This window comes from Anolis sagrei, chromosome 1 (assembly GCF_037176765.1).
Source record: "Anolis sagrei isolate rAnoSag1 chromosome 1, rAnoSag1.mat, whole genome shotgun sequence".
NCBI lineage: Eukaryota > Metazoa > Chordata > Lepidosauria > Squamata > Dactyloidae > Anolis > Anolis sagrei.
In genome coordinates, this window is record NC_090021.1 from 221614301 (window position 1) to 221634740 (window position 20440).

At 37.7% G+C, this 20440-nt stretch overlaps 1 protein-coding gene across 1 annotated transcript in view; it reads right to left on the minus strand.

Moving 5' to 3' along the window:
- The window catches only part of SLC49A4 (solute carrier family 49 member 4), a 96907-nt gene that overhangs the window by 51154 nt on the left and 25313 nt on the right, over positions 1–20440 (minus strand). Inside the window, exons 3-4 of the mRNA XM_060774701.2 lie at positions 13347–13615; positions 9297–9426 (exon numbers count right to left, since the gene is read on the minus strand). Coding sequence (XP_060630684.2) covers positions 9297–9426; positions 13347–13615 — 399 coding nt within the window. The remainder of the gene's footprint in view (positions 1–9296; positions 9427–13346; positions 13616–20440) is intronic.

Below are 20440 nucleotides of genomic sequence, written 5' to 3' on the forward strand. Positions count from 1 at the left end.
TCTAAATTATGGAAACTGTTCTTTTAATATCAGCTTTGTGACAGCTGATTTTAAAAACAAAACACATCCCAGGAGCAGTCTTATGCCATGCTACAAATAATCTGTAGTTATATTTTCTCATCCCAAATTCCTTTGATTTCCTACTCAGTTTAATAAAAAAAAGACATGAATAGTAAACTGTTCATTGTATCATGGTGCATTCTCTAGAAGCAGACAATCAAATACATTGTAATAAGCATTTAAATACGCAAAACCTTTTATTCCTTTTCAATTGCCTACAGCTATTATTTGGATTATAAAATCCCAGAATTCTACCTCACTCCAAACACATGAGATCCCATCTAATTTGAGAAGCTAAGAAGGATCAGGTCTGGTTAGTACTTGGCTAGGAGACCACCAAAGCACATTTCAGATACGCACGTATGTCTAGCCATTAAACTTTGCTTGAAAAAAATCAATGAAACCAAGAAGAGCTCTCTCAGCTTGAGTTTGCAGTACTTGAGAAAATGGGCCAATATTCTCATGAACGTAAGGCAGCTTCCTCCTTTCTAACTCACTGGCTGTGGGACACTGCAGCCATATGGCATTAAGAAGCCCACGTCTTCTCACTCTTCCCAACATTTGGAAGCTTTTACCACCAATCAAAGGGGTATTTTTCCAAAATTTTGGGCATAGGGCCAAAAGAATACTACACAAAACATTGATGTTTAAATAGTTATAATAGATAATAACTGTTGTAAAATACTGAAGCATAAAACACTACCCTGCATAGATGTGCTACTTCAAATCCCAACTCCTATCCAGCACTCAATTATACTGTTAGTTCTATACAGTTCTAAGAGGAAAAGCCCAAATATAATTTAAAAAATCAGTATAGTACAGATCTATATTAGATCTATACAGTACAGATAGAAAAAAACCCCAATGCGCCTAAGGTTTTTTTTAATTGCTAGTGAATGATATATATATTATTCAGTCTAAAAACCTATAGAGAGAGGAAGGATTTGAACAGCAATGGTTTTCTCCATTAAGACAGACACATGGGTCCAAGAAATCTTACAGAATTTTCTGCCTCTTGAAAAACAATTCACCTTCACTGCTCAGTGAAGGTGAAGCTGTGAAAGCTATATCATAATCCTCACTCTGTCAAACTGGAGTTGACAGAAAAGCCCCAAAGAAACAACTTTAGTGTAAATGAAGCAAACAAGCTATTACCTGCTTAGAAAGCATATATGCATCTTAACTGCTTCCAGTTAAGAAATGCAATGGAGCGTGCATCATTACTTTATACCCTGATAAATAACCCTGATTCACCCAGGTTCCCAATTTGGACTGCAGAGGTCCCCCAATTTTCACTCCTCCAGAAAAGGTCTTGGAACACAAACACTAATATACTATCTCTTAAATTATTTGAAAACATCTGCAATAAATCAGTATTATTATCAACATTAAAAGCTATGTTCAGGGAATATAGGAAATTGCACTTTGGACATGACTTAGCCACCTATATATTACACTGGTCATTTTCCTAACAGGCCCCTGGAAATAGCCCGTCCCCGCTTTTGTCATTTACCTACTACAGTACTGTACCCAAATGCTGGTCCCATCTTATTTCAATTTGTATCAGTCTTGATCAAGCCTTTTAATGGTTCTGAGCAATTCCTTTTCCATAGACATGAAGAGCAGGAAGGATTTTTCCTTTTAATATTTATGTGTTGTCGGGTACTTCCATGCTTATGTTGCTGTTACTGTTATTTTTTGTTCATGTTGTGACTCTGTATATTTTGATGTTGCTTGGAAACCATCCTGAGCGCCCCCCCCCCCCCCCGGGGAGATAGAGCGGTATATAAATAAAGTTTTATTATTATTTTATTTGTAAATATTCATATTTCCCCCATTCTAGAGGGCAAACTGTTGATATAGGAAGTAATTACTAGTAATGGCCCCAAATTTGTCTCATCTGTTTCATTTGTATTTCTGTTCCATTTTGTCCTAGAATGAAAATAAAATTGGTATGAAAGGCAGGTGGGAGAGGGTACCAGCTCCAAGCCTGCTTTTCGAATTGATTGCTGTGCAAGGCCCAAAGTGCTGGGGCCTGGCAGGGCCTGCAGCTGAGCCCCAAGTAAGGAGTGCTCCTTATTTCTACTTAGCTGCAGGCACCCCGGTACTTTGGACCTATGTACCCAGGCCTTGCAAGGACCTGCAACCAAGTGCCGAGTAAGGAGTGCTCCTTGGTGCTCTGCTACAGGACCTGCCAGTCTTGGGTGCATACGTCCAAAGCCTGCACCCTTAGACCAGGCGCTTTGGGCCTAGGAATGAAGTCCCCTCCCCCAAATGGGCTGAAAGAAAACCAATATTTCGGCACCAAAAATAGAAAACAAATATCTGATCTCCTGATTTCGGGAGGCTCAGTGGAAATGGATCAGGAGCCTGACCGAAAGCCAAGACACAAAACGGATCAAGAATTACCCTGAATACATGTTATTAGTTATTACTGTATACATGTGTGTATATGTTGAAAAACCTTTGACAGAAAATGGCCTTCAAAAACGTGGGTCAACTTAAACATGAGTCATTGCTGAATAGGGACTCGGCATGAAAGCAATGATAAAAGGTGGAGGGGAGATGCACTCCCACTTACTCCATTGCCCAAACCAGAGAAAGAAAAGCAGCTGTGTCTAGCACTCTCCATCTATTCCTGGGATGGCAAAAGGTGGAGCCCAGTTTGCTCTTCAAAAACCATCTGTTTGCTCCTTAATAGCAAATCATGCACATAGAAGCTTCAAGGGCCATTCTGTCACTAAAATGGATTAAATTTTGTTGTACAATGTACAATGACAGTAAAGTTATTATATTCTATTTCACCCATCACCCCCATCTGTTCAAGCTGAATAGGGGATTTTCATTTTATCTTTTTTAGAGACAAGAATGATCACCCTAAAGGAGTCAATGCAGGGTTGGCAGAAGGCAAAAATGCCCCCCTGCCCAATCTGTTCAAACTGAATAAAGCATGGATTCACTTTGTTACAGCATTCTGCTGAAACAAGAACCAGCTCTTTTGATATATATTTTCATTCGATGGCACACTCTGACAAACCTACGTAACTGGATTCTGGGAAGCCTTGTCAAAATCAGTCAGCATTTTGGCAATGATCCTGCTGTGATGTATTTAGCAACAGCTGCAACTGGACTGAGGCTTCATACAAAACACTCCTATTAAATAAGAAAAATATTACCAAACTGAATAATCATCAGCAAATATTAATGACAGCCTATACTTTTTGACAGCTATATATTACCTCTGGGAAAAATGCAGGAGATAAATGAATTTCATTCATGATATTTCAAATGTATTGTTGATAACTTTTCATTGTAATTGCATATGCAATGACACGTCAACTACATAAATGTTATAAAACAAGACTCTTGTTCCTGAGTGATAACAGTAAGGGGGAAAAGTAATATTTGATGACAATTATCAACTAATATTTAGTAATATTTGCAGAGATGAGTAACACACTGGTATTTCATATTTTATTTATTTATTTTAAATTGATATTTAAAAATTGAAGTGAAATTCAGAGCTTGAATTAATTAATTAATTGAATAAATAAATGAATTTTTACAGTTAAATTGTAAATTAATCTAGCTTCATTTTTTCAAGCCTAAATCATAGAACCATAGAGTTGGAAGACAACATGTAGGCCATCTAGTCCAACCCCCTGCCATACAGGAAAAGCACAATCAAAGTATCCCTGACAGATGGTCATCCAGCCTCTGTTTAAAAGCTTCCAAGGAAGGAGCTTCCACCACACTCTGAGGCAGAGAGTTCCACTATTCAACAGCTCGTACGGTCAGGTAGTTCTTCCTAATGTTCAGGTGGAATCTTCTTTCTTGTAATTTGAACCTATTGCTCAGAGTCGTAGTTTCAAAGGCAGCAGAAAACAAGTCTGCTCCCTCTTTCTTATGACAACCTTTCACATATTTATACATGGCTGTCATATCTCCTCTCAACCTTCTCTTCTGCAGGCTCCATATACCTAGTTCTTTAAGACGGTCCTCATTGGGCATAGTCTCCAGACCTTTGATCATTTTAGTTGCCCTCCTATTTAAATACTTACAAATTGCATATTTTTAAAAACAAAATTTGATGTGCTTAGGTAGAAAATACATTTTCCAGCTAATTATAAAAAAGTTACTTACCCTGGCCCAATCAAGATTTTCTATGGGGCCACAACTGAATACAAAATCCTGATAGAACACAAGTAATCAATGGATGGGAATTTCTAGCAGATTTCATTTCCCCCCACTAATTCTGGAATTGCACTGGGAAAAGAAATAGCCAAGGATCTAGTGAATGTAAAGTTTTTCAGGCCTCTCAATGGCTGCAAGGGGATTTACTAGATACAACTAGGGCCTCTGGGTGAATGACGACACCCACAGGCTCTAGTGGAAAAGGACATCAGGAAAAGGACAACTCCTTCCTGCCAGCACATCTGGGCTGCGAACCGCACAGTTACCCATGATCCACTCTGGAAGGCATAAAGTCTAAAATTGCTTGTACCATCAACAGTGCAACATCACAAGCCACAATTCTGCAAAACATTTATGGGGAGTACACTGGCAAGTCAATTCAAAATGGATAAGAATCAGAGGAGATGTAACTAAGGACTGATGACTCTCTATTATAATTCTACACACATTTAAAGTCCCCTGAACCTTCCCGATGGGAGACACTGTGAACGTAAACAAGGCTTCGCTCAAAATAATGACAATCAAAATAAAAATTAGTATTATTTATCTTTGCATTGGGGAAAGATACATTCCTTTCTGCTCAGTTTTCTTTACTGTTTTATTATACAGCCTCAGTAATGCTTACTGCTTTAATATTGCCCTATAAATCACTTTATGAAGCTTGCCTCAAAATACTTTAAATAATCATGGGTTGACACAAGAACAAGAATGTTATGAACACTGACACAGACTCAAGCTAAGAAATCACAAAAGAAAAGGACAGATCCTTGATGGATTGATGCAGGGCAAAGAGTTCACAAAGCAATTGTCAAATATCTATTAACATTCCCTGATGCCAATGTAGTACAGCAGCAGGCTCTTGCTTATATGCATGAAATACTGCTGTAAGGCCTAAATTCAATGGTTAATACTAACTTCAGTAAAAGGTAATGATAAAGGCTTCCCCTTGACATTAACTCTAGTCAAGACTGACTCTGGCGGGTGGTGCTCACCTCCACTTCTAAGCTGAAGAGTGGGCATTGTCCATAGACACCTCCAAGGTCATGTGGCCGGTATGACTGCATGGAGTGCCGTTACCTTCCCGCCGGAGCGGTACCTATTGATCTATTCATATTTACATGTTTTCAAACTGCTAGGTTGGCAGAAGCTGGCGCTAATTACAGGAGCTCACCCCGTCCCATGGATTTGAACAGCTGACCTTACGGTAGCAAGTTCTGCAGCTTAGCAGTTTAACCTGCTGCACCACCATGGCCCACTAACTGCAGTAATAATAATAATAATAATAATAATAATAATAATAATACTTTATTTATATTCTGCTCTATCTCCCAGATGGGACTCAGGGACTAATTCAACAACAACAACAACAACAACAACAACAACAACAACAACAACTTTATTTTTATACCCAGCCACCATCTCCCCTAGGGGACTTGAGGCGGCTTACAAAGGGACAAGTCCAGAGAGTTACAGATAAAAACAGAGACACATTAAAATCAATCAATAAAATAATAAAATGACAGAGTCATAAAACAACATCATAAAACAGTATGGCTGAGATAAAGGGAACATATTGTGTTCAGGCTCAATGAGTGCAAAATTCCTAAAAGGAGCCCATGGAAGGTGCTGAAATCAAATGAACAAGGGCTGGGGGATACTATTGTCAAAAATGTCAGAGTAGCTGATAAGAGGGTCGAAATAAGGTGCAGAATTTAAAGTAGGGACAGGATGGTTTTCTGGTGAACTGCCTAATCAAAAGCATAATGGAACATCCCTCCGAAAGGAGGACAAGGTGGGAACGTGTCTGATCTCCCTAGGGAGGGAGTTCCAAAGCCAGGAGGCCACCACTGAGAAGGCCCTCTCCCTCGTCCCCACCAACCGCACTTGAGACGGCAGCAGAAGAGAGAGCAGAGCCTCCTCAGATGATCTCAGGGCATGCGCTGGTTCGTAAGGGAAGATATAATCACGAAGATAGGTCCCAAATATGGTAATTTAACATTTTTGTAAGTTTAATTGATTCAACGGGTCTACTCCAGTTAGGACTAACAGCTCTATTAAGGCTTACAGGTATTATTTACAGTCACCTTTACGTCTGCCTAAAATGAGTTCATTCAAAATTATCAGTAAAGCTAAAAGTAACTTGAAATTACATGATAGCTATTTGTGATAGATTATTCTTTTAAAATACTACTTAGTCGATATAAGTGATGGAAAAGAATTTGAAAACTGGAAAAGACAGCTAATACCGTAAGAATAAGAAGGCCAAGAAAAAAGCAGAATAGACATAAAACATAATCACTGTGTAGGCATTTAGGTTTTCTTTAAGGTTAGTAAATGTAAACTTTTGTAGTTCACTGTTTAACTTTACTGGGATCTGAGTATGAACAAATATCTATTTTATTAACATAGTTCCCAGATGGAGTCCCATCAATAGACGCTTTATAGTCCACCTGCAGATCTGTTATTCAGGTTTTTATTTGACAGTAACATTTTTACAACACAGTCTGCAAGCAGGCAAGAGATTGGCACTCAGATGACAGCACTGCTAAATTTGCCAAGTATACTTAATGGAAATTGTTTCTGTTTCTTTTTTTAAGTATCTCAGCCAGGCCACAGTTTATATGTAGATGAATCCTGCTTTTGGTCCCAGAAAATGTAAGGTGAAAACTAGGTCCCCACTAATTAACAGAACGACCCTGTTTCTCTTGCAATGCTGAAAATAATTTGTTTCACGTGTCATTATGCCTTTAGCTTACAAGAGTTATAATGGCATGCAGAAAAGACCTAAATAAAAAATAATTGACAACTGGATAGGAATGGTTGAATATATGTAGGCAACAAGTCATCAGAAAGGCTGAACGAGACTGCCAGGTTTAGAGCATTGCTTTAGTGTCCTTCCTCATGACTAGCTAATTGCCCCCTTCCCATGACTAGCAAACCAGAATAATTATGCAAAGTAAAAGTAAATACAACAAACCGATTTAGTTTCCATAAATTATACTAAACACAGAGCTAAGCTTTCTCAGTACTGAATTTCAGCTCTTGAGTTATTTTGGCAAATGACTTATGAAACATGATTTCATTGGTATAATCTATTAATATTCTATGTAATACTATGAATGATTTTTGTTGTTTGATAAAACGATTAATAGGAGGGAATGCATGTATCTCACATTTGCACATGCTCACTAAACAAGCACAGCTGTAGCATGTATCACAATATGTGAACAACATCGGAACTACATGGCGCAATGGGTTAAATCTTTGTGCTGCTGAACTGCTGCCTGAAGGTTGGCAGTTCCAAAAGTGCAGGATGAGGTGAGCTCCCACTGTTAGCTCTAGCTCCTTCCAACCTAGCAGTTTGAAAACATGCAAATGTGAGTAGATAAATAGGTACTGCTTTGGCAGGAAAAAGCAAAACAAAAAACAAAACAAAACAAAAACGCTCCAAGCAATCTTGTCGGCCACATGACCAGAAGGTGACAACACAGGCTCCTCAGCTTGAAAATTGTGAAAAAAGCGCCTCCCCTAGAGCCAAAGATGAGCATTGCCTCCAGAAGCTGGAAATGAAAGGAGAAGCCTTTGCCTATGTTTGTATCTCGCTGTATGTTTTTGTAAGGCACTGACTATTTGCCTATGTCTTATGTAAATGCTGTAATCCGCTCTGAGTCCCTTGCGGAGAAGGGCGGAATATAAATAAAGTGTATTATTATTATTATTATTATTATTATTATTATTATTAATGTGTGTGGTTGTGGATAAAGGAAACAGCACCTTCAGAAGTCTCCATCCCTAGGTATGTGATCACTGAAAGCATTACAAGGATTTGGACCCTATGCCTCTGAGCTACCCACCCAATTCTTCCATTTTATGCAATGTAATGATGGGGGTGTTTAGGGGCCAACAAACATGTACTCCAATAGACCAAATTGCTAGTCTATAGCTTCCTGTCTAAGAAAGCCAGAATGCCCCGGATGGCAGATAAAAATATTTTTATTCAGAAAGGCTTTAAAAGAAGACAGTTTCTAAATCAAAGCTGGGGGTGCTCTGTTTTATATTAATTTAATAGATTTGTTTAACTGTTTTTGACCATTAATTTCTAATATTTTGATGTTTAATTCTATTTTAATGTTTATACACATTGTTATAGTTTTTAGTGTTAGCCTCTTTGAGTCTCCTTTGGTAAAGAATTAATGGGGTATAAGGATATAACAACAACAACAACAACAACAACAGCCATCCCAGCTCAGTATGTTTTACTCAGAGTGGCTCAAGTCTTCTTTAGCTACCTCTGACCAGAGATGCCACAGATGAACTTCATTAACAATATTAACAATAATATAAAGATAACACCTCACTATAATGCTGTGATGTGTTGGTAGCTCATATGCGTCCAAAAAAATTGGTGATACAGAAAGGAATACAGTAAATAACCTATTAGATTTAATTGGGAACTACTCTGCTCAAAGTTCCTCCTTCCACAATGAAGAGGTCATCTCCAACAGCAAGACTAATAATCATGCAGCCTATATGTGACCCCCAAGGCTGCTCATCTGAGCTTCAGATCCTTCCCATAAAATAACAAAACTATTTTTTAGTCCAAAATGTAGAATGGCCACTCCTAGACCTAAAATTTTAGAAATACACACACTCTTAGACACACACATACTCACCACACACATATGGAAAAGTAGTACATTTATTACAACTTTTCTTCTTCATGAACAGGTTGCACATTATTCATGTAGATTCTCTATTCTACTTTTTATATTGTCAATTACAGCAGTCAATTAAGCCAGTTTATTACTTATCATTAAGGCATTTATTTATCACATTAACTGCTCCCTCTGTCATAGTCTTCTTTTATTGTGTGATACCAATCATTACCGAGACTGAATTGTTTCAAATAAATTAAAATTGCTTTGGAATATTATATTGTTTAGGAATATTATATTACACATAAATGCCTAAAATAAATGAATATTCTTAAAAGCAGAATCTCACGAGATTTCTTATATCAAGCTGGATCCCGATATACATACCTTAATAGCCTACAAAAACTTCTTCCATAACTCAGTCTCTGGCTAGCTGCAGCCACACTGGGTGGAAATGGAGGACGTGATGGGAAGTAGGCTAATGCAGCAGAGAATATCAGTGCCACAAAGCCAAATTCTAAGGGGAAAGAAGAAAGAAAGAAACTAAAGTTAGAAATGTGATACAGTAGATGACCAGCACAATCCATCAAACCTCATACTTAATGCACAGGAAACATTGTTCTTGAACTATTGTAAAAGTTAGTTTAGATATTGGGGGAACAGCCCAGGGCCTACTCCAACAGAACTTCCTTTTTTTCTCCAACAGGGACAGCTGTTCTGTGTGAAGAATCCTGACAAGTTCTGAATTCTTAAAATTGTTTCTTTTTATTATTATTATTATATGTCCTGAAAAGAGACCCCAATGGCACAGTGGGTTAAATTGCTGAGCTTCTGAACTTGCTGACTGAAAAGTCAGCAGTTCGAATCTGGAGAGCTTGGTGAGCTACCACTGTTAGCCCCAGCTTCTGCCAACCATATAAATGTGAGTAGATCAATAGGTACCGCTTCGGCGGTGCTCCATGCAGTCATGCTGACCACATGACCTTGGAGGCATCTATAGACAATGCTGGCTCTGGCTTAGAAATGGAGATGAGCACCACCCAACTAGACTTAATGTCAAGGGTAAACCTTTACCTTAATCTTTATATCCCGAAAAGTGGGATATAATTAATTAGAATAAATAAGTAACTAAGCATTTACAGTCTCCTTCCCTGTGCTGCTAGTCTCAATATCATAAAACCAGGCAGCAGGGACTGACTTGGAATTAATGCTCTGATGACTCCTTATGTCTATGGGTGCATCTACAATATAAAATGCTACAGAATCAAGGGAAATACTTGTTTTACAAGGTCTTTAGCTTTCCCTAGCAAGACTGCAGACACATAGCCAAAACAAAAAACAAAAAAACCAACAAACAAACAAATGCCATGATTAAATAACATCGAGCCATGGCAATTAAAATGGCATTCAATTGCATTAATTCCATGGTGTAGGTGCTCTCTAAGAGGTGCAGAATATCTCAGCATTAAACAAGAGGACCCTAGGATGCTTGCATATTTTTCTTTCCAGTAAACAGCTAGCTGGAGAGGAACTACAGTAGAGTCTCGCTTATCCAAAATAAACGGGCGGGCAGAACACTGGATAAGCGAAAATGTTGGATAATAAGGAGGAATTAAGGAAAAGCCTATTAAACATCAAATTACGTTATGATTTTACAAATTAAGCACCAAAACATCACGCTTTACAACAAACTGACAGAAAAAGCAGTTTAATACATGTTAACGTTATGTAGTAATTATTGTATTTATGAATTTAGCACCAAAACATCACAATGTATTGAAACAGCTGTGGATCTGGGCAGAGGCAAATTGTGTTGGATAATATGGTACTCTATCTTAAATCTAAAACTTCAATTATCTGGATAATTGAGACAAGAAGACATAGAACAGCACTCTATTTTCTGCTCTTCTGATGTCCATGAATAAAATTCAGTATGAATTTATTTATTCTTTAAAGCAGAGGTGGGCAACTGCCATGATTTGAGAATCTTGTGGGCCCTCATGGTACTTTGAAGGGCCACTCCATATCTGAATTTTCAACATTAAAAATAAAGCTAAAAATGCTCCTTCCTCTTGCCAGGGCATGAGAGGGGATTTATGTTCACCACATCCCTCCCATGCTATTTTAAGTCCAGCATAGACCTTTTGAATCAAGAATTAAACTGGAAATTCCAGTTTATCTTCTTGTTGGAAAAAAATAGCCCAGTTTGCCTAAAATAGCCTAGCTGGGCTGAAAACACAGCAAAATTGTCACTCATAATCCTTAGGCCATTTTTGCAAGGGGAAAGGTGAAATATTGCTATTCCTTACACTTCCAGAAGGGTGTTAGAAGCTTCATGTTCTCTATAAGCTGCACTTTTCTCATTCTACTATGGTACCAATCTATTTGGCTGCTCTCTGTGTTTTCACACATGACCTTTGATTTTTGCAAATTATAGACCACAACTAACTATTTCTTAAATTACAATGTCATACTGAGTTATTAGCCCTGTACACATCTCTAGCTCTTGTTTACCTCACTGTGCTACTCTGGATAATGATATATTGATAGCAGTGACCTTATATCAGTTATGAACGTTTACCTTTCACTTGTAACTCCCTGTATTAAGAAAAGCTGAGACAACCTTAACCAAGAGAACTATAAGGTAAAGGCAAAGATTTTCCCAGACATTAAGTCTAGTTGTTTCTGACTCTGGGGGTGGTGCTCATCCCCATTTCTAAGCCAAAGAGCCAGTATTGTCCGTAGACACCTCCAAGGTCATGTGGCCAGCATGACTGAAAGGAGTGCTGTTACCTTCCCGTGGAAGCGGTACCTACTGATCAACTCATATTTACATGTTTTCAAACTACTAGGTTGTCAGAAGCTGGGCCTTACAGCAGGAACTCATCCCGCACCTCAGATTTGAACCACCAACCATTTGGTCAGCAAGTTCGCCACTGCATTACCAGGGGGCCCAGAGAACTATAGAACCTTATTAATACATATAATTTTGTTTTATGAAGCTACACTGTGAAAAAGCAGTGTTCCAACTAAGATGTTATCAGGATATGATCAGCAAATGGTTGATATGAATGAGAAATCTATCATCTGAATATGCTTTACCTGCTTGGTGACAGCCAAACTGATTTGATGCCGTTACTCATAGAAGCCCTTCCTTTGCAGTCTTCTCACTGTGCCAATTTTGCCTCAGGTGCCCTCTAATACTCAAAGTTGTTCCTATGCCTTATTAAGATTGGCTTCCTCACAATAAAAATTCCATAACTATCAAGGGAATACCTGATCGCCAAAGTGTTCTCTAATAAGGCAACATCTCCATAAGAAGCAAATTATGTTTGATGCTTATCACTTCAGATATCTCTCTCTCATCAACAACAACAGATTTTGCTTACCTTGTTCAAAAGGGGATCAATACATAACAAAGGTCATTATGCTTTCTAAGTGAAGGGTAAAACAATGGCAAATATGCTGATAGTATTTCCAAGTTCAGTTGTAAAGACTTTGATTACTACAAAATATGTTTTAGCAGCAGGAAGTTTGTACAGAACACCTGCTTGCATCAATAGCCTAATATTGTTTTAGTTATACTGAACCACTTCACTGTTAAGCAGCATCTAGTATTAGTGTGAACTCAACTAGAGAATGTCAGCAGTTCTGTAGCCAAAGGATATCCATTGTGAAAAAAGAAGGGGGTGTCATCATGTTCAGGAGAACCCAACATATTACATAAACACCCAAATTAAACTAGAAAAAACACACAATTTAAAACCTCTGAAACAGCCGAATGAGAACTGTGCATGATTAGAGGCTGAAAGAGGGCATGGCTGGTTGGCACACTGTTTTTACTGCAGGTCTTACTTGCCAAGGACAATTGGAAAAATGGCTTAGGTTGGATGAGTGGGGGATTAAAATATCTCTAACAGTAATCTAAAAACAATAGTACTTTATGATCTTTATTTTATTTGAAGTCTTATTTATCATGAATCCATAGAACCAGGGGAGTGAAAAATCTATATACAAACACAACATTATTCTGTTAGCAACTCAACATTGATTTGCAATGGAAAATAACCCACAGAGAGGTCTGAATGGTTTTTGGATTTTACTGAAGTATAAAAAATGAAGCTGGTATTGGAAAACTGAGAGGAAGCCAACAGGTCAGTTCTATTCCAACACACCCACAGTCTAGTAGAAAAATCTTTGACAAGAAAATTGTGTACACAGAAAAACATGGAACAGATATTATCTCTGGAATGACTAGTTATCACAAAAGCAAATAAGAGGATTAGCCGGACACCACATAATAGAAGTGATAAAAGGCAAGTGATTCCAAAACTCACAGTAATTGAGATTTATTTCAATATGAGTCAGTAGAGGGCAGCAGCAAATTCATAAAAGATACACATTATGCACTCAAGAATGAAATTATTTCTGTAATACCTGCATATAGGACAGCTTCAATGCGGTCCTTTATAAGCTCAGTGCTGGTATCATGTGGAAGTGGAATTGCTGAGGTACCGTTTGGCCCTGGAACTATCAAGGGCCCTACTAAAAATGCACACGCACCACCAAGGTAAACAAGCAAAGATGCAATGGCTGTGGCAGTGGCACGCTCATCAGGTGAAAACCATGTTGTAGAAAGAAATGGAGCAGCGCTGCTTACGGTTGGGCCAGCCAATCCATTCAACAGTTGCCCTCCATGAATCAACCTGTAGAGGAGAAAAAAAGAAGAAAATTGATGTTTATTTGCTAGATAGCAAGCTCCTAAGAACGTGGCAGAAGGAAGTGATCAGTGTCTCACTCCGAGCTGAGCTTTGTAGACACTGAAAAAGAGTAGAAGGGGCTGTCTCTGCTTGGGAGTTCTCCACAACATGGCATGAAGGTGTAAAATCTAACTACATCCTATCCACAGAGAAAAATGAGATTAGTGACTAATAACTGTTCCGGAAGACTAGCCCATTTTTGTCAACTTCTGCTAATAAAGCCCAGGGATATATTTTAAAGATATTTGCTTAACAGATTATAAAATTGCATATTTACAGGAAAATAGCCCGAAACAGCGTAATGACATTGTCTGGATATATAAAATGTTCTGAGTTAGTTTTGTTAGGCAATTTCGTTCAGTGGAATTTCTATGGCCACAATTGTTTTTTAAGTCTCAGTAAGAGTAAATTCATTTAGTTAACTATAACCTAGTAAATAAACAAATAAATTCTACAATTGGGACTGTCTGAATTTAGGCCTTTGACACAAAGGTTATTATTTATTTATTTATTTATTTATTTATTTATTTGCTGCATTTATTAACAGCCGCTCTCAGCCCTGGGGCGACTCGCGGCGGTGTACAACATACAAAAGACAGTTTACAATGAACCAACATGACAAAAACCAACATATCACTACTACACAAACATCTAATTACACTAAAATAATCCGCTTCGTCTTATCGTAGAATCATAATCAATCTCATAGTTAAATGTCTTGAGAAGTTTAAACAATAGGCGAGTGGTTCCCAACCTTTTCTTGACCAGGGACCACTTGACCAGGGACCACTTTGACCAGGGACTGCTCTCTGACATTAATACCCAATTTTCCTAGTTCTAACAGACCTCACTACCTCTGAGGATGCTTGCCATAGATGCAGGCGAAACGTCAGGAGAGAATGCCTCTAAAACATGGCCATAAAGCCCGAAAAAACCTACAACAACCCAGTGATTCCGGCCATTAAAGCCTTCGATGATAAGTGCTACTTTTCAAATATGGTTGCTCTCCCGTCCCTTGTGCATGACAGAGAATAATTCATCAGCCCATGGAGTGAGATCTCGGCACAATGGATGGGCTGCATCTCCATTTGATGGCTCATGAATGACAGCTGGTATCAGGAGAGGGATCACTGTCTATTAAAACTGTATGCAGGTGCAGTGGAAGATGCTTGAATACAGCTTCATTTCTGGTAGCAGCTAAAGTCTACATAAATTTTCCATAACCAGATTTGCTGAAATAACATGACAGTGTAACAATAGGCATCCGTATATTCTCCATGGAGCACTATGCAAAACTAAACTTTTGAAATACTGACAAATTGTTACACATTTCCAGGACTTCTGCAGATATATTGGTCTTCTTCCAATGTGGTTAATTATCTCTTATCTCATGTAATTGCCCAGCAAGCTTAACAATACACAGTATAATTCATTATCTGCTCTGTAATGAACGACATCTCTCCAGGTAGATATAGTCCTTTGTACAAGTGACTGCATTTCAGTGATGATTAGAGACACAAACCTTTAATTAGCAAAATCACTTTGGATTGAAATCTGTGACAGCTCTGGAAGTGTACACTAGGGAAAGCTGCTACTATGAAATAAACTCAGGCACCATTGTATAAGTAAAATGGAATCTTAATTTGCACTGGAAGTATAATATACAAAAGAGGAAACTGTTTGTGTAAAGGGAAAACAATCAAATTCCAAAGGTTTCCATCAAAACATCATAATTGGCAAAAACAAAGAGAATGTCACACTGAAGGTCTTCAATTGGCATTGCTTTTGCAGTATTAAATAAGGAATGCATGTCCAACGACTTAATGTTTGAAGAAATAGAAAAGAAAGACACCCTGAAAAGGAAAAATGACAGATGCTAGCAAATTCACTCCTCTTCTCTGCTGATCAGATTGGCTGAATAAAAACAGGACAGAAGAGGATAAAAAAAACCCCTATTGTTGCTGCCAAATGGGCTGTTGATAAAGACCCAAGCTGACCAGACTGATTGTCCCTTTCTTTGCAATGTCTAAGCAAAATTACCATCACCATACTCCTGCCCATACAAGTAGAAGATCAATTATCTTCTCCTCCTTTATGGACTAAACCCACTGTCTGAGTGGCAAATTTTCAATGGAATTTAAACATTTAAGGCAACTAATCTAATCTATGAAATTTAATAGTAAAACTCTTGATTTGTTGTTTACAGAACTAAAATAACAAAGAAATTAAATTTGAATTTAACTGTCATTTTCATGTTTCTCTAAGTGATCTGTTCTACTTAATATGGCTTATTTATTATAACTTACCAAATCCGTCATTTAAGCCATGTGACTGAAAGATTCCTAAGGGAAGACAAAGCCATTTTAACCTAGTAAGATACCTCCCCCACTTAAATGTTGCAAAAGCACCCGATTCCATATGATCATGAAAGCTAAGCTAAGCCAGTCTGGATTTGGACTTGAATGGGAGACTGTCCATGATGTATTTCAGAGGAAACAGCTGGTAAAACCGCCTCTGAGTATTTTTCACCTAAGAAAACCCTATGAAATTCATGGGGTCACCAAAAGTTGATAGGAGTCTTGGAGATACATACTTGTACAAAAAATGTCCCTATACCCATCTGTGTGTAAAGTTTAATGATATTTGGAAAGACTGTGAACATCTGATGAAGGCTGAAAACCACAAAATATTATGTCAAATAAAATTTTGTTGGGTGTCATAAGAATATTTATTGTTTTCAGGGGTAGAGTAAGAGTAGAGTAATATAGAAACTAAGTGAGAGTCAATGATCAAATTCATGCTAGTGGCATTTACCTTGGGTTTTTTTCCTCCAAACCCAAGAGTTCCATGTCTTGGAACAAATATTTTGAAAGTATTGCTTTATTGAAAGTTCTCTACCATATGCTTGTATTAATTCACTGATTCATGAACTCAGCCTGAATTAAGTTGTTTTTCATCGGTTTTCTGTATATCTCTACCTTATCTTCCTAGAAGCAGACAGAAAGGAAAGACTCATAATGTGGTTCAAGGTATGTAGCAATCTGCTATTATTCTAGGAGACAAATTTGTGGCAGCTAATATAACTGACAGAGAAATATGAACACAACAGTATCAGTGCATTTTGCTGTTTGTTATAGTGTCTTATTATCACTGCAGCAGATTTCAGCCTGAAAAGACTATCAGACCTCTCTTACAGACCATCATCTGTTCTGAAAATTGCTCTGCGATTAGAAACATTTGTTACTGTTATTTCCCCATTTTCTCCTTGTTTCTGTTATCCAAAGGGAGCAAAGAGCAACTGCATTTTCCCTCATCGCTTCATACTGTAATTTAAGTTTGATTCTGTAATGCAAGATGTCTTTTGTATGAAAGATGAGGATAGCAAGACAATTTTGTTCAGCACTTGGCCCAACAGGAAAGCATTTTTAGAACTGGGCATGCAAAGACTTGCATTTTGATCGATTTCCATATCCAGCATTTTGATCTTGGGTTTGTATATTACTTTTCCAATATTCAGCTAATTATTTTTAGGTATAAGGCAATGTCATGAACATTGAGAGTTTCGTCCAGAGTGTTAAGCTTTTTGTAACAAGGTTGAAACTAATGCAACAAAACAAAAGAAGGGGAACTTTTCAGCAGTGTGAGTTATGAAATAATCAATTACTTAACCTTTTGCTTCAAGACTGAGGTCTATAAAAGCTAAAATGCCTGATAGTCTTTTAACAGGCTTTTCAGTCATGTCAAAGTCCTATAGCTAGCATTAACTCTGCAACGCCTTTCCCCCATAAGTAAGCAAGCTCACCTTCAAAGCACCCAACAATGCTGTGTTCTGACAGCCCTTTTGGTTCAGCACATCTCTTACTGTTTGCTTGAACAAGCCCTCTATTTCATCCATTCCCCTTGAAACCAAAATTGTAACTGTACTATATGGAAACATATTTCATTCTATGTATAGGAAACAATGTTCACAAACTAATGGCACATAGTATGTAAGCACTTGCCTCTCAACAGACTCAAACATGTCAGTTGAAGTTTGCAGGAATGTGTTTCTTTAAAATAATTCAATATTATAAATTTAGCATGCACACTGTGTTTTCCCATGGTGTGGTCTACACCTGAGAAAAAAACAAGTCTCTATTATGACTGCACTGACATGGTTATAGGCCATTAGTGACACTGCTAGTATGTAAACATGTGCGTCATTCATAAAAGTGTATACCTATCAAGTTACATGATACCGTATTGTGTATCTATGGGGTGAATGCTCATTTTGCAATATGTGAAGTGACCTCTGCTTGCTATCAACAACAGTTCCTTCAAGACAGGCTAGCTTAAATCCATGAGTTCATGTAGCTATTTTAAACTACCAAACTCATAAACAAGATTACTAAAAATGAGTCTCTGTGTATTATTTAATAAGCAAACACACTTTCCAGAGAAGCGGTAAACAAGACGTATGACAGCAGACAATGTAAAACTGCATTTCAAAAATACTGTGATTTTGTGATATAGTGTCAGTAGTTCTGCATTTTTACAATGAAAAAGATACAGGTATGATGCAGGCCCCTTCCACACAACCCTATACCTCAGAATATGATCCCAGATTATCTGGCAGTATAGACCCATATAATCCAGTTGAAAGCAGTTAATTTGGGATCAGGTCCTGGGATATAAAGCAGTGTAAATACAGCTTTAGGGCCCTTCCACACAGCCCTATATCCCAGAATATCAAGGCAGATAATCCCACAATATCTGCTTTGAACTGGGTTATCTGAGTCCACACTCAGATAATGTGGGATTTTCTGCTTGATATTCTGGAATATAGGGCTGTGCTGAAGGGCCCTCAGTTAACTAAGGAGAAATGTTCCTAGGCTTTACTCCTTTAACAGCAATGTTTGTATCAGAGCTAGAAATAATATAGAAAGAATAGAGATAGCTTCTTATGTCACCAAAAAGAAGAGCATTTCAACACAAGCTTTTAATCCAAAATTAACAAAATGCACATGTGAAATGAAACAACCATGTCTGGTAAGCTTTCCATAAGTACTCAAAATACTTTGAATCTTCGAGAAACCACTTGAAAGTTTCTTCCAACAGTCTCCACTTTTCCCGTGGTTTCAGTTTTGGTGGTGAAACTCAGATCTATGCTTTTTCAACATGCAAGGGCAGCTGGTGAAATAGGATAACTTCTTTTACCCTTTTCTTTCTGATTTGCTCTTCATATTTGCTCAGTAGGTGTTTCTGGAGGTAGCTGTTTACCTTATACATAAGTACACACAGCTAAAATAGAATCATAAAGACGAGAAAACCCTTTTTCTCAGTTCAAGCTTTATTGCATTTTTTATACGTACATACTGCTGCAACTTAACATTGAAAGTCCCATGTTGCCCCCCACAATAACATCAACAAAAGCCCTAACAGCTGATCAGTGTTTCCCAAACTCTGGTCTTCCAGGTATTGGAGACTTCGACTCCTAGAATCCCTGATCACTGGCCAAAACAGCTGAAGCTTCTGGGAGTTGAAGTCCAAAACACCTAGAAGTTTAGAATATGAGAATCTCTGAGCTAGACAGAAGACAAGAACAAAGAGGACTTCATTGGGCTCCCATAGAAAGGAGCTTCTTTGTCAGAGATTTTGATAACGGGGACAGATATGAATATACAATTACTGCAAACATATCCTTAGCAAATACAGATTTTGGGTTACAAATTCAAGTTTCAGTTTAATCTGAAGGGATTGTAGATCCGGAAGAACATACATGGTCATAAACAAATATGATTTTTCCTATTACATAATTCGTAACCTTGCTTTATATATATAAAAAAAGAAGCCTCGTGTTCACATATAAGCCTTGACAATTTGATATTTCTATCTACCACTATAAATTTAAAATAAGTGTCAATTTCCATACAAATAGTTTTTAGGGAGAGTTATCACTACTAAATGACATATTTATTCTACTAAGTACTTATGCTTGCTAAATATTTATGACGACAGCATATGGATTTGGATTCATGTTCAAATCATATGCAAACAATTTGGCTCAATAATGATAAAAGAAGCATAGTGTACATTGAGTCTATTTGTGGAGCGAAAAGGCAGGATATAAATAAACATAATAATAATAATAATAATAATAATAATAATAATAATAGAAAGAGTGAAAGGGTTGCCTTTGAAGACTGTTTGGAAGCTTCAAGTAGCCCAACAAGTGGCAGCCAGATTTCTCACCAGAACAACATACAGGGAGTATACAACCTCCCTGTTACGTTAGCTCCACTGGTTGCCAGTCTGATACCGAACACAATTCAAAGTGCTGGTTCCGGTCCAGCTTACCTATCCAAATGAATATCCCTCTATGAACCATATCGGAAATTAAAATCTTCTGGAGAGGCCCTGCTCTTGGTCCACCTCCTTTGCAGGCACAACTGGTGGGGACGAGAGACAGAGCCTTCTCAGTGGTAGTCCCTTGGCTGTGGAATTCCCTCCTTAGTTACCTCAGATTAGTCCCCTGTCTACCGACCTTTAGGAAAAACTGAAAATTTGGATGTGGGACCAATCATTTGGATAACTGATTAGTGCAATATGTGAACATGGAATGGTACAATGATAACTGGAATGGCCTCTACTATGATATTGGATTATGTGATTTTAATAATTTAATGTTGATATGTTTTTACCGGGTGATTTAATGTATATGTTTTTTTTTATTTGCTCGATATGTATTGTATGTAATGTATGACATCAAATTATGCCTTTGTGCACCTGAGT